At 38.2% G+C, this 23,661-nt stretch overlaps 2 protein-coding genes across 7 annotated transcripts in view; one reads left to right on the top strand and one right to left on the bottom strand.

The window, feature by feature from the left end:
- Positions 1-11,073, top strand: part of TMEM263 (transmembrane protein 263) — a 17,034-nt gene extending 5,961 nt beyond the window's left edge. For all 3 annotated transcript variants that reach the window (XM_058568502.1, XM_058568500.1, XM_058568501.1), the window contains exons 2-3: positions 4,729-4,798; positions 8,124-11,073. In XM_058568502.1, the coding sequence (XP_058424485.1) occupies positions 4,735-4,798; positions 8,124-8,410 (351 nt within the window). In that variant the 5' untranslated portion in view covers positions 4,729-4,734 and the 3' untranslated portion in view covers positions 8,411-11,073. The remainder of the gene's footprint in view (positions 1-4,728; positions 4,799-8,123) is intronic.
- On the bottom strand, positions 11,010-23,661 carry MTERF2 (mitochondrial transcription termination factor 2). Of its 4 annotated transcripts, XR_009223934.1 has the most exons (4): positions 23,501-23,661; positions 21,666-21,788; positions 15,965-16,040; positions 11,010-14,165 (listed from the first exon to the last, which is right to left on the bottom strand). XR_009223934.1 is itself a non-coding variant. In XM_058568497.1 (3 exons), the coding sequence occupies exon 3, from the start codon at positions 15,980-15,982 to the stop codon at positions 14,825-14,827; it is 1,158 nt and encodes a 385-aa protein (XP_058424480.1). In that variant the 5' UTR covers positions 15,983-16,040; positions 21,666-21,788; positions 23,501-23,661; the 3' UTR covers positions 14,612-14,824. The 4 variants fall into 4 exon arrangements, 3 of the variants coding, with proteins under 3 accessions (XP_058424480.1, XP_058424481.1, XP_058424482.1); XM_058568497.1 differs by lacking the exon at positions 11,010-14,165 and having other exon boundaries at positions 14,612-16,040; XM_058568498.1 differs by lacking the exon at positions 11,010-14,165 and having other exon boundaries at positions 14,612-16,040; positions 21,666-21,765.

The raw sequence follows: 23,661 nt of genomic DNA, 5'->3' as shown, positions 1-23,661 counted from the left end.
CTACTTAGTTGCTCACACTAGAAATTTTATATCTTTTATCTCTTATTAATACCCAAGTTATATTCTACTTCATATAAAAAATTCACGTATCTGAGTGTCCACCATGCATCAGGCATTGATTAAGGCTCTGGAGATGGAGCAGTGAACAAAACCAAGCCTTGTTCTCATGGAGCTTACATTCTAACTGGGAGAGACACAAAGTAAACAGATACATATATCAAGTGACAATAAGAGCAATGAAGAAAATAGAGCAGGGTTAGGTGAAAATGATGGGGGAAGAGAGGAGTAGGAGGGTGCTAATCTATTGCAGGTGGTCAGAGAAGACCTCTGATAAGGGGACATTTGCACAAAGACCTCAAGGAAGTAAGGAAGAGAGCCAGATACATATCTTGGGGAAGAGCCTTTCAGGAGAGGATGAGCAAGGAAGCCTGAGTTGCTAGACTGGAATGAGCAAGAGGCAAAATGGTAGATGTCAGGAGAGTGTCAGATGTTGGGACTCAAAGGCAAAGGGAAGGACTCTTGAGATTTTATTCTGAGCAAAACAGGAAGGAGTTGGAGGGTTTTAAGCAGAGTATGACATGGCTGGACTGAAGGATGAGCAAGGTGGAAGCTCAGAGACCAGTTAAGAGATTTTGTAGTAGTACGAGAGATTATGATGGCTTAGTTGCAAGTGGTAGCAGTAGAGGTGATGAGAAGTGGTCGTATTCTGGATGTTTTTAGGCAACAGAATTTACTGATTAGACAGAAATGTAAAAAAAGAGGAAACCAAGGGTGACTCCTAGGTTTTGGCCGAAACATTTATTTAGACAGGAAAAACTGGCAGAGTTCGGATTCTTTCATCTCACTGGACTACTAAAGTAGCCACTTACTGTATTTAATGTCTCTGTCCTGCCTGTTCTTGCTTTAGTTAGCTTGTTAAAGCACAGACCTGACAATGTTACTCTGCTCATGGCTTCTCATTGCCTATCCATAGGAGGATAAAGTCAATTCATATTATTTAGATGAATTTACATTGTCTTTTATGCTGTCATAGTATAAAGCAGCTCTAATCTTTTAAAATGGTGGTCTTTTTCTTTTTTAAATTACAAGATAGATATATGTGGAAAAATTAAGAATTTTGTTAAGGGATTCTGTATTAGAAGGAGAAGTCAAGACTTTTAGTAGGGATTTGTGGGATATATACAGAAAGGCCGTTTTGAAATACATACAGTTACTATCATACCTGTTTTTTTTTTTGAAGTCATTGGTTTATAACATTATATAAATTTCAGGTGTACATCATTATATTTCGATTTCTTTATAAACTGCATCGTGTTCACCACCAAAAGTCTAGTTGCCAGCGATCATACCTGTTTTTAAACTCCAGCTAAAATATGTAAGATGTATGTACGTATGTATATAATTTCCCCATAATTCTGCACAGGGTATGGTAGCATCTATTGATTGATCAGCCCAATAATCCCCTGGATTTATATGTGTACAGTATACAGATACTGGGATCACAGTGATGAACAAGCTAGACAGAGTGTCTCTCCTATTGGAATTAACAGTCCAGTGGGGAAGAAAGTGGCTCCAAAATAATTATATTCTTCAGGAAGGGACACATATTCTGCCAGGAATTTCTGCATGTTTTGTTTGAATTTGTTAGAGAGTATTCTCATCTTAGAGTTAGGGCTAGAATATCTTTAATTTCTATTTTATATCTCCTGAACAGCAAGGATCTGATGAAGTTATTCATCCTCAGGCACACAGTTTATGGTCAAGTTGGGATTCAAACTCAGGCTCTCTGATCCCAGAGCCTTACCACAATGATAAAGAAATATAAATATGAATGGAAATAAATTTAACTTTCTGGTTTAAGGGAGTTTTAAAATTAAGGCAAATCAGCCAAGAACGCCTCCCAGTAATGCATCACCTGATATTCTTTCATTTTTTTGTCAGAGATTACATATTTTCACTATTACTTTTTAAATTCTAAGTGTGTATGGGATGATGTGCTAAATTCACAAACTAGACCAGCATCAAGATTAGGTGCTCTTGATAAGTGGCCTAAATCAGGGTTTTCATTAGAGCAACTAAAAGATACCTATTTAAGCACATGACACGTGCTGCTGGACTCGGGGGTGAAGTCCCATCTTACACAGGATTTAGGTTTTAAAGTCACTGCAAGATGAACTGCATGAAATTAGAATTACCTTTGAAAAATCCCACTTCTCACAACCACTAGTTCTACCACCTTCATTCAAGCCATCAACATTTTTTGCCTGGATTACTGAAATACAGAAGGAAATATGAATGAATTTTTAACTGGTCATCTGGTGCTTAAAAGCAGTAGGAATCATAAAGGGAAACTTCCCTGACCTTCCTTTAACCACTTAAAATTAACCACTTTGTTCTGATACCTCCTACACTATTTGTGAACCTTGAGAACATTATGCTACATCTCCTAATGGTCTTTCTGCCTTTGTTCTTGCTTTCCTATTGCTTGTTCTCCCCACAACAGCCAGAATGATCATTTGAAAGTGTGAATCAGAACACATCACCCAATGCCTTTCACTGCTCCCCATCTTATTCCGAGTTAAAAGTTAATTACCACAATGGCTTGTAAGGGCCTTCGCCATCCAGACCTCACTCTGACCTCCTCCCCTACTGCTTTTTGACACGGCCCATGCCACACTTTTCTGGCTGTTCCTTCTTGCTGCTCCTGGTAAACTCCCAACTCAGGACCTTTGCTCTTGCTGTTTTTTGTGCCTTGAGGACTCTTCACCCAAATACCCTTTGGGACGTCACCACAACAAGGCCTTCACAGACTTTCCTATTTAAAATATCACATTCTCTCCCCCTCCATCCCTTCTTCTCCATAGCATTTAACACCATCTGACATAATAGTATATTCTTCCTATATTTATTTATTGTCTTCCCCCACTAGAGTGTCCATTTCATGGTGGCAGACATTTTATGGTCTGTATTGATCACTGCTATATCTCATGCACCTAAAACATTGCCTGGCCCATAATAGGTGCCTCAATCAGTATTTGTCAATCAGTGTATTCAAGTACGTTGTTAATTTTCACAATATTCTTTTCTCCTCAGCTTTATTAAGATATAATTGACATTTAGCATTGTGTAAGTTTAAGGTGTACAATGTGATGATTTGATTCACATATATATTGTGAAATGTTTACCACAATAAGGTTTAACATATCCTTCACCTCACGTAATTACCATTTTTTTTGTCATTGTTATGGTGAGAACATTTTAACATCTGTTCTTTTAGCAACTGTTCAAGTATACAATACAGTATTAACTATATCACTGTGCTGTACTTTAGATTCCCAGAACTTACTCCCCTTGTAACTGGAAGTTTGTATGCTTTGACCAACATCTCTTCGTTTCTCTCACCGCCCACCCACCCCGCGCCCAGCCCCGGCAACCACCAATCTACTCTGTTTCTGAGTTCAGCTTTTTTAGATTTTACATATAAATGAGATCATACTTTGCCTTTCTCTGTCTGACTTATTTCACTTAACATAATGCCCTCAGAGTTCATCCGTGTTGTCACAAATGGCACGATTTCACAATATCCTTTTAAATCTATATTGTATATGTACAGATAAAATAATTTAGGCTCCATGGTTTTATGACTAGGAAATACTTATTTGACTGCTAGGATCACAAACCTTGTTTTCTGGCCAGGCAAGAAATTTTTTAGACCAATCTTGACTTGTTTTAATCTTTAGTCAAGTGAATATAAAAGCAAATATTTTAAGATAGTAAAGGAAATTGGGAAAAGAAAGTTTAACTATGTTTTATTCATCCCAGCACAGCTTATTTTATTTCTTAGGTTCCCTTACTACTTGTACTTAGAGGTAATTATAGTATGTGTACATTTTTTTTGTAGTAGATTTTGAATTCTCTGTTTATAAGAGCTCTGAAAACAACAAAAAAGTAATCAAAATCCATTTCTTTGTGATTCAGATTGGTGGTGTCATCTTTATAAGAGGAGGATGTCATGTTTTTTAGAAATTATTTAGATAGAACACATTTTTTAGTCATAACATAGTTTTTTCTTTGTCTGTTATGAAATAAATTACAGTTAAGTTAACCAATATTCTGTAGGAGGAAGCACTTAACATTTTTATCTGCTGACCCTCACCTTCCAACTCTCTTTCAATTGGTAATTTTCACTTTAAGTTGAAGCAGCAGTAACAACAGAGGAAAGCTTATACAGTACTGTGCCTGCCAATCTTTGGTTGGTGTTTGAGATAAGATTTCTGTTGTTCGCTAATGTCATTTAAAAATATTTCTTAAGGGGCCGATCCGGTGGTGCAAGCGGTTAAGTGCACGCACTCTGCTGCGGCAGCCCAGGGTTCGCAGGTTCGGATCCTGGGTGCGCACCGACGCACCACTTGTCATGCTATGCTGTGGTGGCGTTCCATATAAAGTGGAGGAAGATGGGCACGGATGTTAGCCCAGGGCCAATCTTCCTCAGCAAAAAAAGAGGAGAACTGGTATCGGATGGTAGCTCAGGGCTGATCTTCCTCACAAAAAAAAAAAAAAGTGTATTTCTTAAACACTACAAAGTACGAGAGAAACAAGATGAAGTAGTCTTGTGATGGGTATTTTAAAATGTTTGTCTGAATAAAGTTGATTGTCTTAATTGAACATGTGATAAGAGGTAGTATCACATGTTGAAATTAAAATGAAATATGTGTGTGTGTTTTTTAGGAGATCATGAATCAGGCAGATAAAAATCAACAAGAAATCCCATCATACCTTAGTGATGAACCACCAGAAGGTAAGTATGCTTCTGTAATACTAAGAACGGAAAAAAATATCCTAGTGAATTAAAGCTCTGGTTGTTTTTATTAAATTTCAAGTAACATAACCTGTTTACCTTGTCAGTAAATATGTTCCAAAAATAATTGAAGATAAACATTTTTAGCCTCTAATAAGAAAACACAGATATTGGTGAATGGAGACACAATGTAACTGTTTTATTATATAAGATCTATTTTTCTGTTACTCTTTTTATTCTTTTAAGGCCATTTCACAAATAAGTATCCTTTCATTTGTAAAGAGTTGGGGTGGGGTGCAGAGGAAGAATGGATAATGTTTAGTTTTCATGTCACGCATACAAAAACTCAATTCAAGAGGTACTTGAGATTTGTTGTTAAACTCCTGTTATTCATTACATTATAACTGGTAGCTCTCTCTTCCTTTATTAATACATAGTCTCAGGGTCTGCTTAATTTAAATTCCCTTTTAGTTTGAAAATCGTGACATCATGAATCATTTTCTTCTTAGTTTTACTTCAAAAATCCTTGGAAACACTAACTGCATACCTGAACGTCCTGACTATATACAGAAAATGACTAGAGGCATTTTTTTATTTATGGTTTTGGTGTAGAATATTATTAAACTTAATCCAAATAATGATTACCTTGGACAACTGCATGTTGGTACAGGACAGTCATAATAGGTAAGAAAGAGAATCAAATTGAAGAATAAGGGATGAAGTGGCTGACAGACCAGACTGGAGTAGCACAGACTAGGGTGTCTCTGGGAAGAGGCTAGGGCTTGAAGTTGTGACTCTAGGTATTGGATTTTCTTCCCAGTTCTGTTACCCACTGTCTAAAATTTTCTTCCTATATTTCTTATGTTGGTAGACAAAAATGAAATTGCTAGGAAAATAAACACAATGAAAAGTTCATACTTAAGCCTAAAAGAAGATGGAGGTAACTGGCTGATTAGTTTTAGTTTAGTTTAATTTGTTGGAGAAATAGCCTGGAAAATTATTAGCTTAGCTGTTTTCCTTGTTTTATTTTTTAGGACTATAACTCCAGAGTTTTGAAAAGAAAAGTTAGGGCTCAATGAGAAAGTGAATAAGGACTCTGTGAGAAAGAAGTCAGGAAAGAGATAAAGGCCATCCAGGAGCATGGTTGTAAAGGAAGAGAACGAGCCTCAGGAATTTCATGTCTTTATAGGGCACCTTGCTAAACAAGAGTAGTCTGTAAAGCAGCTAATGTATATGGTGGTAATTAAGAGCACACTATAATTAAAGAGACCAACAGCATTAATATTTATCTGATTTGACTAAGAAAACTGTCTTCATTAAATGCATGTGCACCAAATTTGGCATAGCAGGATAATACTAATGAACTATTCAGCATGAGGCAGTGATCTATCTTACCCTCAAATCAGGATTTTCCCCTTTTTCCTAGTGTTACTGACGTAGATTATGAAAGAATTACCAATTATGTAAATCCTTTCCATCATAATTTTATAATTCATATATTCAAATACATATCTTGTCTTTTATTTCAGCTATTAAAAATATATATATTAACTATGCCTAGTACTCAAATAGTTGCAATAAAAGATTTGATTGTTTTTTATAAATTTAGCCATTGTTATATCTTTGTGAGCTATTTTGACTAATCAGCGAGATGTTCCTACTTGAGATAGGATGAAAACCCCCAAACAATGAAAAGAAAACCTATCTCAGAGTAAATTTGTACCTTGTGTATTAGAAAAGCCCAATTTTCAAAATTTTTTCTCCATCAAATATTGTTGGTTTCCCAGTGTTATCTTCTCTGATAATCACATTCTGTTAGGATTTATTCTTTTGTTGTATTAGTTGGAGTTATGTACCCAAGAATTTACCTTTCTTTATGTGAGATTGTACCTTTTCAGTGATTAAAGCCTGAATTGTATAGTTACCAAGTATTTTTCCATGAAGTTTAGAAAAATAAAAATACCATTGCTATGTGTTGTTGCTGCCTAAATCATTAGATTACAAAGGAGAAAAGACCTGGGTGTTCATTTGAGGCTGGCATAAGCAAATTTTTGTGAAATCTTACTGCTAGTCATTTTATGCCTGAGTTTGAGGTTTCATGCTAATTTGAGTGGCTCTATTAGAAAACAAACCAAAGAGAACAAGCTCATGACTTAAGTAAATCTGACTACCTTTTCTGGTAGTATTTGAAGAATTTTTTACACAGTAGATGCTTAAATCACATACTTGTCTATAAGAATTACTGAGGCAGTGATTTAAGTATTAACTATAGCTATAGTATCTCAACAATACAAAAATGATTTTAGATAGGTAACATGATTTTAAGTGAATAATTTTCTATTTTTACATAGCATTAGCTCTTTAAATACATTCTTAAGGAGCACATAGAGCAGAAACTCAAGTATATTTAAATTAGTAGTTCTCAGACTTTTTGGTCTCAGGATGCTTTTCTACTTTAAAAAATTGAGGACCCCAAAGAGCTTATGTCTTTGTTGATATTTACTGTATTAACAATAAAAACTGAGAAATTTAATGTTTTATTCATTAAAAGAACCCAATAGACCCATTACATATTAACAAGATTAGCATATTTTTTTTGGAAAGCAACTGTTTTCCCAAACAAAAAAAAATTGTGAGCAGGGTGACATTGTTTTTAAATTTTTGCAAGCTTCTTTAATGTTTTGATTAACAGAAGACAGCTAGATTCTCACAGCTGCTTCTCCTTTAGTCTGTGTTACTGCATATCATTTAGCTTCTAGAAAATTCTGCTGAAGACACATGACAGAATGAAAAGTGAAAAGACAAATGACATGTTGGTAGTAGTATTATGAAAATAGTTTTCACCCCACAGACCCCCTGAAATGGTCTTGGGGATACCCAGAGGTCCTGGACCAGGCCTTGAGAACCACTGCTTTAAATGAAGAAGGTTGTTTCAGTAATGACTGACTGAATTCTGTCAAGGAAATGAGGGCTAAATATGTTTGTCTTTTTATTTTTTATGCTCCTTTTAGGATATAAAATAAAGATTTTTTATTAACAGCAACAAAACAATAAACCAAGGAAACACTGAAAATAGGATTCTATTTTATGAAAGCTGTCTAGTGTCTAAAGCATTTCTTCTCAAAGATGACTTAGCATTGGACCAGGATATTTTAAAAACATGTACACCTATAACCTTGCACTTCATTGTCTTCATTAGATTTGTATTTATATGGCCTTATCAAAACAACCTCTTGATTGTTGGGAAGTCTTAGGTAACTTAATGATTTGTACTGTTCTTTTAAAGACTTATATTTGATCATCTCATGATATTTTCTCTCATTAGGTTCAGTGAAAGATCACCCACAGCAGCAACCAGGCATGTTGTCCCGTGTGACTGGGGGTATCTTCAGTGTTACAAAGGGAGCTGTTGGTGCCACCATTGGTGGTGTGGCTTGGATTGGTGGAAAGAGCCTGGAGGTGACCAAAACAGCTGTTACAACTGTGCCTTCCATGGGAATAGGGCTGGTGAAAGGGGGTGTGTCTGCTGTGGCTGGAGGTGTTACAGCTGTTGGGTCTGCTGTTGTAAACAAAGTGCCCTTAACAGGAAAGAAGAAAGACAAATCTGACTAAAATATGGAGATAGACTTGCTCTCCACAGCATTATGATGCCAGTGGCATTGAATTGCTAAATTATGGACTACAACCAAGTCACCTGTTTTGGACGTTTATCTTCTAAATTGCTGTGTTGAAAGTATTGATGACTGGCTTTCGTCTAAAAAGAAGAGACCAATACTAGCACAGTGTATGAAGGTTTCTCATACTTCAATTCCAGCTTTTTATCTGGTAAACTGTTACTTATTCAGTTGTAACTGAAGATATGGTATATTTGAATATTTACTATAAGTCTTTCAGTTTAACTAAAAATGTGAAAGTTGAATTTAGTGGATAATCTTTACAGTTCCATATGTACAATGTGCCAGGTAACTCATCTGCCCCTTAAGAAGGGAAGCTTGAACTACATAAACTGTACCTTTGATGTGCCTAATAGTTTCAGATGTCTTAGTTTTTTTATAACCATAGTTGATTAGGCCAAGAGGCATTCTTTTTGTTATTTAAGCTGGTAAAAGTAGCAGGAATTAGAGAAGTTTAAAAGAAAAGATAAATTTTATGATACTAAGTGTTAACCATCTTTCATTAGATATGCATTATATTAATTTAATCATTGATGCCTTACAAAAGAAAACATCTTTTCTAATACCCTAAATATGTGCAGTTCTTAGAACTATATATGAATTCTTTTAAAAGTTGTGAATTAGTTTTCCCTTTTAAGGATCTCAGGAGTAGTGGGATAAAGGCATTTCTTGCTCTCAGCAGGTAAGATAATGCTCGTTAACTTTTTGTTAACTATTAGTAGTTATAACCAAATCGTACGCTTCAACCTGGGTTCATGCTCCATCACTAATACACCTCACAGTGCCTAAGGAACATTTCTTTGCTGGTCAGAAGCTATGTTGGAAGAGTTTCATATTAAGGAGGAATAAATAAATAATTTTAAGTTCTTAAGAATTATCTAAAGCATCCAAGATATAAAAAGAATTCTTCATACCTATTTTATTTCTAGGATGGCTTAAATTACTAGCAGTACCCCTTTTCAAAAACACAGTAAAAGCAACCACAAATATGTGAGGGCTGACTTTTAAATTGAATGAAATGGGCTCCATAGATTAGTTTTGAAGGTAAAATATATATAAGTGCTTTCAATGGTTTATAGGCTTTTAAAATCTGTTATCTTGCAGCCCTTTAAAGTAGCTGTAGAATTTATATCATTTTCCAAGTCACCTTCAGGCGGGGGATTGAAGTTTCTGATTATGGACGATAAGTGTCATGTCTTATTAACAGGTCTCATCATGTCTCATTCATTCTCAAAGAATATAACTTAGCTGGAATTCATCTGTTTTTTGTTTCATGGTCAGTTTCATAAAAATTTAAAAAGTGGCATATATATTTGGCATTCCTCTTAACTAAGGGTTATAATCCAAGTCTGAAAAATCTTAGTTTTCTATAATTAAGTCTGGAAATTTGCCTCCATTCCACAGGTTTTTTTTTTTTTTTTTTTTTTTGCGCGAGGGAAGGGAGGAAAGGAGGTGATGCTGTGGAGTAAATAAATCAATATAGCATCCCTGAGAACTTAAAACAGATCACTAATACCCAAGGTTTAAATGAAATGTTTGTAAACCACTGTGAGTTTTACATTAATAATGTGGATCAGCAAATGGATAAGAATATAACTTAACTTTTAAAAGCTTTCATGAATACCAGCAGGGATTTTAAGCAAATCTACAAAGGTTCTTGAACCTCTCTACTGTACACACAACTTCAAAGTCGTTAAGGAGATTATCAGAAATAAATGGTCGTTTATTTCATGCAGTATGATTTAAGGTATATTTGTTGGTATATCTGGTCAAATGTCATAATTAGCAAAGGGGATTTTATTTTAAAAACTTCAAAAGTAGTAGATGAACACTAAATAATGAACTAAATAATGGAATTGGAGAACTTGTTTCCTGCTATTTGAAAGAAATTGCTTCATTGCTAGTTTACATTTCTAAATTTATCTTCTGTAGTGATAGGCTCTGCTGTGCTTTGTACCTGAATTTCTAAATATAGACTTCACTGTGTGCTTGCATATTTATTTTCAAGTTAGCTTGTCTTTAAAATCGCTTGAGGAAAAATGGTTGTAATTAATTTCTGCTACATAAAAGCCACCTGGAACATTTTATCTGATAAAGTTTGTTTTAAATTCTAAACTATAACTTTGTTCAGGAGAGGCTTTTGCAGTGGTAGCAGAGAACTGTACAAATGATCAGTTAGTTATAGAGGTTCTTGTTGAAATGAACTTGCCATTTGATGATATCTACAGCTATATACTTGAGTCTTTTCCAGTTTATTTTCATAGACTAGTAGTTAGACCTGTAAAACAATACTAGTTCACTTCAAGAAACTAAGGTTGTTTGTACACCTGGAGGCACCTGTTATTCATTTTATCTTTTGAGTGGGTGTTTGGCACAATGAAGATAACCCTGTGTGACCCACTTGAATGACTGACGTAATGTTGACATTATGACTCCTGTACTTAGTGAAATGTCAGATGAAAATAACTGATGATTGAATAAATTTTTTTGTATTAAAGTAATGGGAAAAGAATACATGAATCTGTTAATAAAGCACTATGATCTGCAAAAGATGAAATGTTTCATAAAGATCTAAGGAAATAAAGGAAATTTTAAAATAGGGTATAGTCTTAAAATTTTTAGTTACGTAGCAGTTCAGAAAGTACTGTATCTAATTTTTAAATTTTTTTGATACTAATGCACAAACATGAAAAAACATCTCTGAATATGTATTTTGATGCCAACAAAACGTTTAATGAAGTACAAATATATTTTAAACAACTCTAATACAGATAAAAATGCAGATTTCTAGGTTTTACTCCAACTTGCTGAATTCCTGCAAGGTGGAGCCCAGGACTGCAGTTTAGCAACCTCTGCAGATGATTCTTGTGCACTCTGAGATTTGGGAACTGACAGAGGAGTTAAAGTAGGGAAGGAGCACTTCCTTCTGTCCTAAGTAGCTGTGGAACCAACTTAGGCCTCTCCCTGGACAGAAGTGACTCAAAGGGATGGGGACCAGTTGGAGGAAGGTAGAAAATTGATATTTACTGGGCACCTGCTTACCCACTAGGCTCTATCCATACATTATCTGATTTAATCAGTCTGAGGACCTTATGAAGGCAGTGTCTTTATTCCCTTTTTATAAATACAGAGCAGGCTAACTAACTTTCAATGTTAGTTGAATTTCCCATATTACTTTTGAATTGGTGTAAGTCACAACTTCTTCCGCTTATATCCAGAGACAGAAATGGGGCTACTCAAGAACTAGTCCTTCCTTCTGCTGTTGGCATTCGGTGCTGCCTGTATGCTGGATGCACCAGGCTGTCTAACTTGAGCTCACTGGAAGTCTTCCAGGTGATCACATTTACTTTGGCAGCTAATTACATTTTGCCACAGAAATGAATTTAGTGTAATTATACATAAATAGTTTAAAGGAAATAATTTAATTTTGTTATTAGAGCCTTTTCTTCACAGAGGAAATAAAATTTGACTCTCGTGTTTTATGTAAGGATTTCTCCCCTTGCTATGTTGCTGATTTTGAATATTTTAAATTTTATTTATAGGAAGATCTGAGTAAGAATGCAAGAATGAAAAAAGGCAGAGGTTCAAGGGCTAAAAAATAATGGAATACGATTTGGTCTAAGGGAAAACAGAGTCAGTATACTGCTTGTTTGACCCTGAATGTAGATTTTTTTTTTTAATCTATTCAAGTTAGAGTAAGCTACAAATGTATTTCTGTAACTGTAATTGCCTTTGGTTCTCTGTGCCTGAGCACCCGAAGTTTTCTGCTGTACTGACTAGGCTCTTTTTAAATTACTGGCCACAGAGCACACATGGCCACTCAACTCTGCCGAACTTTCTTATATACCCTCTTGTATGTACACTCTCTTACTCCTCAGCAGGATTATTTCATACCTCCTCTTTCCAGCCCTCCTGTATACTCCCCTCCTCCCATTCTACTGTGCTTCTCTGTAAAAAGAGGCAACCAGACAGCAACTCTCCTGCCCCTCACAGTGCCCATTCCATCTACCTGCTTGCATCTGTTCCCATCCTCTGTGGACCAGGACTAATATCTCTGCCCTTAGCCAAAGTCAGCCCACCTTCACTTCCTCAAAGATATTAATCCTGCAGTTTTCCCAGACCTCATCTATCTCTCTCCTGTGTCATACCTATCAGCATATAAACATGTTCCAGTATTTGCTTTCCTTAAAGAAAAATTACTCCATCTCACAACCTCCATTTTTCTGCTACCCTTCACAACAAAATTTCTTGGAAAAATTTGTAGTCCTTGCCTCTTCCTCATCTCCTATTCTCTCAACCCACTCCAGTTCCCTTCTACCTTTGGCATTTCACCAGAATCACTCTTGATAGGGTCAACCAATGATTTCCTTTTTGCCAAGTGCATTGGTCACTTCTCTATATCTTAGTTGACCTCTCCATGGCAGTCAATATTATTGACCATGCCCTCTTTTCTTGGCAGACTTCTTCCTCTGGTCAATCCTTTCCAGGTTTGGCCAGCCACTACTACAGATCTATACTCTGTTTCTGGGCAATCTCATCTAGAGCCATAGCTTTGAATACCATACTTACGCAGATGATCCCCGAATATCTATCTCCAGCCCTGATTTCTTAACAACACCAGACTTCACCATTGCCTGTTTGACATCTCTGTTCAGATACCTAGTAGGCATCTCAAAATTAACATCTAAAATAAAGCTACCAAGGTGACCATAATGTATAATCTGTTCTAAACTGAGACGCTTTTGAGAGTGAAAGAGAGCAGCACTGATAATCATGTCAGGACAACAAGCATAAACTGAAATCTCTCCAAGGGTTTCCCATCAGGCCTAAAATGAGATCATGTTCCACAGAAGGACTGTGATGCTCATCTCTTGTGCCACTCTCCCTGTCACTCAACCCTGCCCCATCTGTACTGGCTACCATTCCTTTTCTTGAACAAACATTCCCATGTGACTTGGTGTAAGTGTACCCTCCCTGTGCCTGAGTCTCCTCATCTGCAGAACAGTAAACAATGGTACTCAACTCCTAGGGTTATAAAGCACAACGTGCCTGGCACTGGGTAGGCGCTGCATAGATAGAGATATCTTGCACTACCCTAACGAAGGAACTAAACAGATTTGGATAGTGAGGGTTACTTGCATTTGCTGAGCGAATGAACAGAGTGCGGATGTGGCCTGCGTTTTCCGTAATTTTTTCATTACTTAAGAAAAGGCCATGCACACATAGTGCACAGATGTCTGAGTGTCACAGTCACTTGTTTAGTTCTGTGTTACCAAGTTTAAACTCCATAGCTGAAAGTAAGCCATTCTTTATCTGGGTAATGTTTATATTGAACAAGGTATAGAAATAGAAACTTGAAATGCTACTAAAATCAGTACCAACCATCACACACTTTCCCTTTTATAGGCCTGGATTTTTAGAAAGTTTTCTAAAAAGCTGCATTTACTTCAAATGTATATAAAAATTAGATCATTTCAAATTTGAGGAATTTTACAGAGAAGTTTGCATAAAAATCCCTAAATCTGTAGTTGGTACTCACTCTTTTGGCATGTCAGGTAGGGGAGACTTTTCTTATGTCAACTCATAAGCAATCCTTTTTCTATTCACAAGGTTTGACGAGAAGTCAGATCTTAGTAAATCTTGGCTGTGTCACTCGGCAGCTGAGTGGCCTCTCTAAGCTTCAGTTTCCTCACCTAAAAAATGGGGAAAGTAATGAGTGCACATAAAAATGTTTCATGAGAGATAAAATAGTCCCTTTTAAACAAACTGACTACACAAATAAGCTCTAATTATTCTTTTTGGATGAGTAATACTTGGTTCTCAAAGATACTCATTTATTCCAACCAGGAGATGATATCAGCTTTCCCTAAAAAAATGTATTAGAAGTTTGCTAATGTTTTGCTTAACACTAAGCTACAGAATTCAGACCACAGTAGAGTGATGTTTCAGAGCTGGTGGGGAGAAAGAAGGCTGGGTCTGCATCCCAGATGAAATGTGCTATACAAATAAAATGTATCCATACTTTGAATTAAAGTAATGTACTTGTCAGTTTCTTAGAACTGATTCACTCATTAATATAAAATATCACACTGATGTGCCATTTTATAGTATAGGAGTTTTTTAAAATAATATCTCAAGGTCAAAATTACCAACTTTATTTAAAATAATTACAATTTATATTTTAAAATAGAGCAAATGAGTCCAATTATCTACTTAGAGGTAACTTAAACACAACTCTGAAGTTAAGTAGGTTCTTAAAATTACTGGTGCCTACAAACTGCCTGAATCACTTAAGTCTTTGCTACTCAGTTTCACTCTGCACTGCTAGAAAGAAGCAACATCAGTCAGCAAGCTACTCTTCAACATTTAATGGTGCCACAGGGTTAAATAATGGCCTTCCTTTTTTGGCCTGAATTTTATCCAAGTTAGCTTCAAACTCTTTTTTCGTTCCACTTAGATTTGCTAGATGTCCATCCTTTATTCTAAAGCCTAAGGAATTCAGTTTCCTTATCCTGTACTGTACTATCTGCGGCGTTAATTCAAGAACCATTGGCATCTCTCTTATCTGAGCTATGGAAATTCCTTCTTTCAATAATCCCTGAATTCTCTCTTCCAAAACTGGAACAGAATAATATAAAAGGGCAGGACATTTCAAAACTAATTGCTTCAGGTCATGATTAGTGCATTTAAAAGCATTTTTAGAGAAGGAAATACTATTCTGTATACTTCTTGGGCAAAGCTGAAAAAGAAATCCTTTGAGTTTGGACAGAAGTTGGAGAATTTCAAAGTTTGTGAAACCTTGCTCCTGGAGAAATTCTAGTGTTTCCTTTATAGCTGCAGAAGAATTTAACAAAATGAAGGGGTTTTGGCTTAATAATTTTAGTAGCCAAACTTTCATGTTGGCCTCAGAGCCACCTAAATTTAGATAACTCTCTTGGAGAATCCTTATCATTTGTTTATTCTTTTCAACAGGATTATGAAAAATATTAGATGCAGTTGTCAAAAATCTGCTAATGACCACATTTTTGAGTCCCAACTCTTGAAAGAACTGAATGTTCAGCTTCCGGTTTTCCTGGTCTTTAACAATAAAGAAAGATTCTGGAAACTGTTCTATTAACTTGACTAATTCTTCTTCATTTTTGCAGACCAACTGCCAGATCACTCTCTGGGTGTTAACAGTGGTTGGGCTGCAGACAATTGCTTCTGGACAGCGTTCCAAAATACTGGCTATAGCAGTCTCATCGGCACCTAGTTGTTGTAAAATATTTGCAATTTCTTCAACATAGGTTTCATCCTCCAAAAGCACCCATCCTTTTAATCTGCGAATTTTCCCGATATCAACTGAAAATTTATAGAGCTTTTCCACTGTTCTTTTATTTTCTTTCTTTGACTGATTATCAGTTGTATAGGGGAAGCATGCTAAAAATGGTCTGTATTGTGGAACTGATGGCATCTTTCTGAAAGAACGCAACCTGCAGGGCTGGAATCTCACCAGCAACTTCCACAACATGCCTGTAATCCACTGGTTAATTCCCACCGTCCTGGGACTCAGAATGTACTAATCAGACCTGTAAGAAAGAAAACATAAGAGGTGTTGACTTTTAGAACAAACACACGAATTTAAGAAGTAGTAAGCATGGAAATAAAATGGATTTAAATTATATAGGAAAACTACTCATGTGGAATATTAAATATATCATCTTAAATAACTTATGAAGTAATTGTAATACATCTTTTTATAACTTAGACATCTTATATTTTATAAATACATTGTCTATTTGAGCTTTGTGACAACCTCGTGAAGTAGTTATTTCCATTTTATAGATCAGTAGCAAGCTAGACTTCAAAGAATTCAAAGATTCACAGACCTCAAATGTTATTTTGACACCAATTCCCTTTCCTACAACTCTGATGTGTTTGTTTAGGAGACATATATTACTTACACACACAAGTACACACATAGGTTTTGTTTTTGTTTTTGGTGAGGAAGATTGGTCGTGGGCTAACATCTGCTGCCAATCCTCCCCTTTTTGCTTGAGGAAGATTGGCCCTGAGCTAACATCTGTGCCAGTCTTCCTCTATTTTGTATGTGGGACATGGCTAGAGCATGGCTTGAGAAGTAGTGTGTAGGTCCGTGCCCAGGATCTGAACCTGAGAACCCCAGGCCACCGAAGCAGAGCATGTGAATTCAACCACTAAACACCAGGCCAGCCCCAGGGTTTTTTTTTTGGTGAGGAAGATCGGCCCTGAGCTAACACCCATTGCCAATCCTCCTCTTTTTGCTTGAGGAATATTGTCCCTGAGCTAACATCTGTGCCAGTCTTCCTCTATTTTGTAAGTGGGAGGTCGCCACAGCATGGCTTGATGAGTGGTGTGCAGGTGCACAACCGGGATCTGAACCCGTGAACCCCAGGCTACCAAAGCGGAGTACACAAACCCAACCACTACACCACGGGGCCGCCCCCCCCCCCCGGTTTGTTTTATTTTAATGTTTTACATTTTCAAGTTCATGTTTAGCTTAAACAGATACTTATTAAGAAAGCTGGGGGAGGGGGCCGGCCCGGTGGCGCAAGTGGTTAAGTGCGCGTTCTCGGCTGTGGCAGCCCAGGGTTCACCAGTTCAGATCCTGGCGTGCACAGATGCACTGCTTGGCAAGCCATGCTGTGGCGGCACCCCATATAAAGTGGAGCAGGATGGGCATGGATGTTAGCCCAGGGCCAGCCTTCCTCAGCAAAAAGAGGAGGATTGGCAGATGTTAGCACAGGGCTGATCTCCTCACAATAAAAAAACAAAAAACAAAAAAGAAAGCGGGGGGAGTCATCTCTAATTTTAGAGTAACTATTTTTGCTGAACTATTATCCAAAATAAGTCAGAGAATTTGTTTTATTTAAAATGAGTTAATAAATGTATACTTGTTTTATGAGAATTATGTGAAAATCATTTTTTAAATCCAGACTTAAACTAAGTCTTAGCCAAGCAAAATGAGAAATGCCATGTGACTACCCTAGTGGAGCCATGGGAAATCATGTTAGCTGTGGAATGGTGACCATCCTTTTAGAACAGTCTAACCAGCTGTCCCCACTTGACATCTTTAGGTACCTAGAGATGACTCTACTGTACCTGATGCATTACAGCCTTTGGCACTATTTTACTATATCTCTGGCAGTGAAAACATGCCTAGTTTGTTGTTTTAACTTTCGGTATCTGAGAGTGTTAAGTGTCTCAGCCTTGCCATCAAGTGTGTAGTACTGAGCTATTTAGCTAGTTAACAGCCTTCCCTTATTATTTGTAGGTCTGAAGGAAAGTCGAAAAAAGCCATTTCCAATCCCTGCCCCTAATAATGCCCTTGCCATATATGCCAAGGACTCTTCACTTTCAAGACTGTCCTAACTAATCCAAATAAATGATTATTCTCTAAGAAAAGATAAGTAACAGTGTTCTCGTTTTGGTTTACCATTTGTAATAACAGCTCATTGTTAGTGCCTGTAGGGTCCAAGATAATTGTAGGCATAGCTTCTGTTTTACTTCTAGTGCTTCAACCAGAGTTTTCTTCAGATAATTCCTAATACCAGTTTCTTTCAGGTAATTACTAATAGCTAAGATGTAAATATTAAAGTATTTAAAAAAATTTCTAAGATGACCATGGATTTTAATAGAAAGGAGGAGGTACAGCATAATGAGACGGGTACAGGCAGAGATAGGTTGGAGCCCCACAATCCACTTTTCATGGGACCCCACAAGCTCAGGTCTCACATCTGTACCACATGCTGGAAGGAACATGGGCTCTGCAGCAAAACTGCCCATGCCCATTCCTGGCTCTAATTTATGGGGTCATCTCGGGAAAGTTATTTAGCCTCAGATTAAACAAGTAAACAAGCAATGATGAGAACAGTGTCTCATGGTAAATGTTCAATAAGCATTAATAACAATAGCACCATCTGTAAAATGGAGAGGAGCACGTAAACCTCACAGGGATAGTGTGAGGGTTAAAATGCACGTCAAATACTTCACACAAAGTCGGGTACAAAAGAAGTACTCAATAAATGGTAGCAATTACTAGGAAATATCTAGAGCTCAAGTCTTGTAGTAATATGACTTTAAATTGTATTTTAGACAGAAGTACATTATTTACAAAGAGAAAGTGAAAATTGTGAAAATTGTATTTTATATGCCTTGGTTGTCCAAAACGATAACTACTTATAAAAGCAATACATGGTCACTACAAAGAATTTGCCAAATTCTGAAAAGTATAAGGAAGTGGAAAAAGTCTTTCACTATCTCTCCACGTATAGACAACTATTCATATTTGACGTATATGTCCAGTTTTTTCTGTTTCTTGCCCCCTTTATTCTAAGCTTTTAAATATATAACATGCCTTGTACATGCAAGTTAGGTTCTAAAATCAGCCTATAGCATGAAAAATTGCAAAGATTCAGAATTTTCCTTGAAAATCTTTTAAGCAGGTACCACACTGGATACAAACATAATGTCTTTCAGTAAGTCCAGTGCAGCCCAGGGTTCCACCAGAGTAGGAACAGATTCCAGTGCTTTGGCTAAGCACAAGGTGAAGTAGTTGGCTTAGTGTGGGGGTTATGTTATGCAAAATGACAGATCATTAAACGTTTGAAGCACAGTGACCATGGCAAGATGCTCCTGCCCAGAGAGGCTAAGGGAAAAGCAGGCTGTCTCCCATTTCCTGCTTACTCCAGGGTGAATGATCAGTGCTCAAGTGACTCATCTGAACAATTAAAGCTGTCTGTCTTGCTCTGTCTCACTCTCTCTCTGATGAGCAAACACAGTCAACTGCAAAAGTGAAAAGCATGAATGTTGTGACTTCTCTGTAATCAAGGCACATTATATATACACTTTCTTTTCTTCTTTTATTTTAGCCACTGTAAGTATCTAACCGTGGCACCAAAAACGCTCTAAATGTTTCAAATGAGTGCATGATATATGGGATGGATATACTATAATTTTGTAATTCATTCCCTAATATCAAGCATTTGGGCTCTTTGTAAGTTTTGCTATATGCTGAACATCTGTCCACTTTCTTCCCTTGAGGATGAATTCCTAGGAGGAGAATTACTGAAGAGGAGATGTGTGAAGATTTGAAAAACTAAGTTGTTAATTTACCATCCAGAACAACTATCTCAGCTGACATTCTCACAAGCAGTATAAGTGATTCTCTCATCAGTTTTAATTGTGATATGTAAAAAATGAATACAACATTAATTTAACTTCATTTTCTGTTACTACCACTGAGGCTGAGCTTTTCTTAGTAAATTATTTTGACCATCCTTATTTCCTTAATTCACAAATTCCTCTTGTGAATTAACTATTCCTGCCCTTTGCCTTTTTAAATAGCAATCTTTCTGCTTTTTAAAAGTTGTCTTGTATAAACTATATATTAAGAAAAACAATCTTCTCATTTTTAGAAATATTTTCTCCAGTTTATTTTCAGTTGTTAATGGTATATTTTAGCATACCAAAGTGGTTACCTTTTTTTATTGTGGCAAGATATACATAACATAAAATTTACCATTTTAACCATTTTTAAATATACAATTCAGTGGCATTAAGTAAATTCAAAATGTTGTACAACCACTACCACTATTTCCAGAACTTTCTCACCATCCCAAACATAACTCTGTACCCATAAAACAATAACTCCCCACTCCCTCTTCCTCTCAGCACCTAGTAACTTCTAGTTTACATTCTGTTTCTATGAATTTGCCTTTCTTGGTACTTCATGTAAGTGGAATCATACAATATTTGTCCTGTTGTGTCTGGCTTATTTCACTTAGCACAATGTCTTCAAGGTTCACACATAGCATGTGTCAGAACGAAGTAGTTAATTTTAAGTGGTCAAACGGTCAGGGAAGTTTCCCTTTCCTTTATGATTCCTACTGCTTTTATGTACCAGATGATCAAGTAAAAATTCATATTTCCTTCTATATTTTTGTTTGAATTTTAAAAGTTAGCTCCTTTAATGCATTTGAAATTTCTGGTTGTGAGCTGAGACTCTAAATAGATTTTATCAATAGTTTAGCTAACTCCAAGCACCTTTTATTTTTTTTTTGGTGAGGAAGATTATAAAAGAAATACATCTTGCTGGCCCTGAGCTAACATCTGTTGCCAATCTTCCTCTTTTTGCTTGAGGAAGATTGTTGCTGAGCTAACATCTGTGCCAGTCTTCCTCTATTTTGTATGTGGGACGCCACCACAGCATGGCTTGATGAGCAGTGTGTAGGTCCACGCATGGGATCCGTGCCCACGAACGCCAGGCCGCAGAAGCAGAGTGCCTGAACTTAACCACTACGCCACTGGGCCGGGCCCCCAAGCACCATTTCTGAACAATCCTTTCCTTCCCTATGATTTGTGATGCCTCCTTTATTATATATTAAATGTAGTTTTTGTTTCTAGCTAGCCTCCATCCTCACTCCCCTACTATTCTGCAACTCCCCGAGGGAGTCAGGAGACTAATTCCCGGCCTTTGCTACATACTTGGCTGCCCCTGCCAGACCATCCTAAAACAATCTCTAGTCAACTCACTCTTCAACATTGCCTGCCAACTATGTCAAATCTTCTCAACTCAGAGTTCCAGCTTGCCCCCAACCCCATGCCCTCCACTCTCAACCAGCGCCCTTGCCTCTAAGAAAGGAGAGCAACTCATCACACCAAACAAACTTTCTGCTATCTCCCCTTCCCTACAGCGACTCCTTTCCTTATCCAGGGTAATCCCTGCTCCTGTGCTGATCCCAGCCCCCCGGCCTGAGATCTGTAGAGCCCCTCCTTCTCCCATATTCCCTCCTTCGGCTGTGTCCTCCTCTCTGAGGCTCCCATCCTTCACCCCAATGGCTCTTCCTCTTGCTGCTCTCCAGCTAAAACACCATTTTTCTCGTCCCCTCAGTGAATCCTTGCAGATCCTTCTTTCTCTCCATTTTCTCTCCGCCTTCCCATATAGCTCCCAATAAAGACAACTTAGAGCCAATGAGTAGTTTTAGTTCCTCTCTCTTTTGACCTCTGCAGCTTTCAGCAGTTGACCCTTCTCTCTGTGAAATACTCACTTGACTTCCAGGACTTGCCACTCTCCCGGTTCTCCTCCTTTCTTCCTACACTCCTGAGCTCCCTTCATCTGTCTCCTCCGCAAGCGCCTCCTCAAGGCCTGGGTCTAGACCTTCTCCTCTTCTTACCTTACGGTTTCTCCCAGAGATCCTGTTCTCATCCAGGGCTTCCATTAATCCACTTGGGCTTCTCTCCAGCTTCTTCTCAAAATGTGAGCTCGTCACCTCCCTGCAATCAATCTTTCAATGGCACTTGAGGATAAAGACATAACATAAAGATGCCTTACCATGGCCTACAAGGCCTCTTTGGGCTGCTGCCACCCACATCCCCCATCCCCCATCCCCCTCTCCCACACCAGCTGCATCCACTTCCTTTCAGTCCCTCGTGGTCCACCTGTTCTCATCAGAGGGTCTTTGAAGACTGAGGGCTGTTGCCCACGCCTGAAATACCACTAACTCCTAGGTCTAAGTGTCACTTTCGCAGGGAAACTTCCCTGACCTTCACGAATAGATGAAGCCTCCTATCTCCATTACAGGCTCTCATGGCACCATGGACCACTTCCCTGTGCCACTTGTCTGGCTGCAGCTGTTTATGTGTTGTTTCTGTCTCACCCTCCATGAGGGCAGAGACTGTTTACCACCATGATTCAATGAATTGCTTCCCTACCCTTTACCTGGCTGGCATCACTGACTCCAGAAGGCACTCCTGGGCAGGTGACCTCCCTGTGTGCTTTTCCATAGCACCCTGCTCTTGACCTTCTGTAGCACTTATACTCCTATTAACTTCTTCATCCATTCAACCAGGATTTTTTTGGCTTACGCTGTGTGTCAGGCATTATGCTAGACACTAGCTCTTCTACTAAAACGTTTCTTCATACCTTTGGATCACAGACCCATCAGAGAAGCTGGTGAGAGCCACACACTTACCAAAAAAAACACCCATATTCACTACATTTTGCAAAAGATTTTAGCAGGATTCATGGGTACCTTGTAGTCCAACTATGAACAACCTGTACTTGATTCTAAGCACCGGAAAGGCAGGGTCTTAGTGCTGTTCTGCCTTATCCCCTGTACCCGACAAAGAATTTTGTCCACAGAGGAACAAAATGAGTATTTGTCAACTGAAATCGAATGAACAAATCAAGTTTATGAGGCAACTTAATGTAGTGGGTAAAATTGTGAGGTTGCCTGGGCTTAATTTCTAGTCATTAGTTGTGTTGTGACTTGAGGAAGTCACCTCACCTCTCTGTGCCTCAATTTGAGCATCAGGAAAATGGGGACACTACATCCTGGGTGATAGTGAAGATTAAATGAGCTAATACCATAAATCACAGAGTATTCAGAAAACTCATTAAATCCTCACAGCAACCCATTTTAAAGACGGGGAAACAGACGCAGGTAAAGTAACTTGCCCAAAGTTGCTCAACTATTAAAGGGCAGACCTTGGATTCAAACCCAACAGCTTGGTTGGAGTCCTGCTCTTAGCCCTGTTCTCTACACACAGTAATGCTCTTGGTAAATGTTTGTTAAATCACAATGTGCGCTATTTTCTGTTGCTTCATGTTTCTTAAACATTTTTGAGGCGTGAAATGCACTTCTGTAATATGCACAATTTTCATACTCAATACGGTCCCCTCAACAACATCTGTAATTTCAATTAAGTTGTACTTTTATAGCCTGTACGATCTGCTGACAGTTTCACATTAACCCCAATGTTTATAAGAAAGGAAATACGAGGACCCAAGGAAGGGATCTCGGGAGCGATCGAAAGCCGCCCACCGATCGTGTGGGGCCTGCGCTTTTCCAGAGAAACTTCCGACCCGCGGCGCCGGCGCCGGCCAGGCAGGCGGAGCAGAGCGGCTGGCGGGGAGCCGGGTGTCCCGGCGCGCGGCCCCGACCCCGCCTCTCGGCCGCCGCTCGGCGCTGACGATCACCGCCAGGGGCGGAGGAAGGGCGCGACTCACTTGTCGGCGTCCGCTCCGTGGAAGGCGCAGTGAGTCCTGGGTCCCTGGCTCCGTCCTTCCTCCCGCCCCCGGCCGAGGCTCCCCGCCGTCCTCCCGAGGCTTGGGAACAGGGTCCGCGGTTCCCGGACCCCGGTCCGATGCCGCCCGGCAACTTCCCTCAG

This window comes from Diceros bicornis, chromosome 25, assembly GCF_020826845.1.
Source record: "Diceros bicornis minor isolate mBicDic1 chromosome 25, mDicBic1.mat.cur, whole genome shotgun sequence".
NCBI lineage: Eukaryota > Metazoa > Chordata > Mammalia > Perissodactyla > Rhinocerotidae > Diceros > Diceros bicornis.
Note: the sequence above shows the minus strand (reverse complement) of the source record. Positions and strands in the feature narration are given on the sequence as shown.

Excerpts from the sequence above, each read along its gene's own strand:
- MTERF2 (XM_058568497.1), bottom strand. The coding sequence starts at position 15,982 with ATGTTGTGGAAGTTGCTGGTGAGATTCCAGCCCTGCAGGTTGCGTTCT.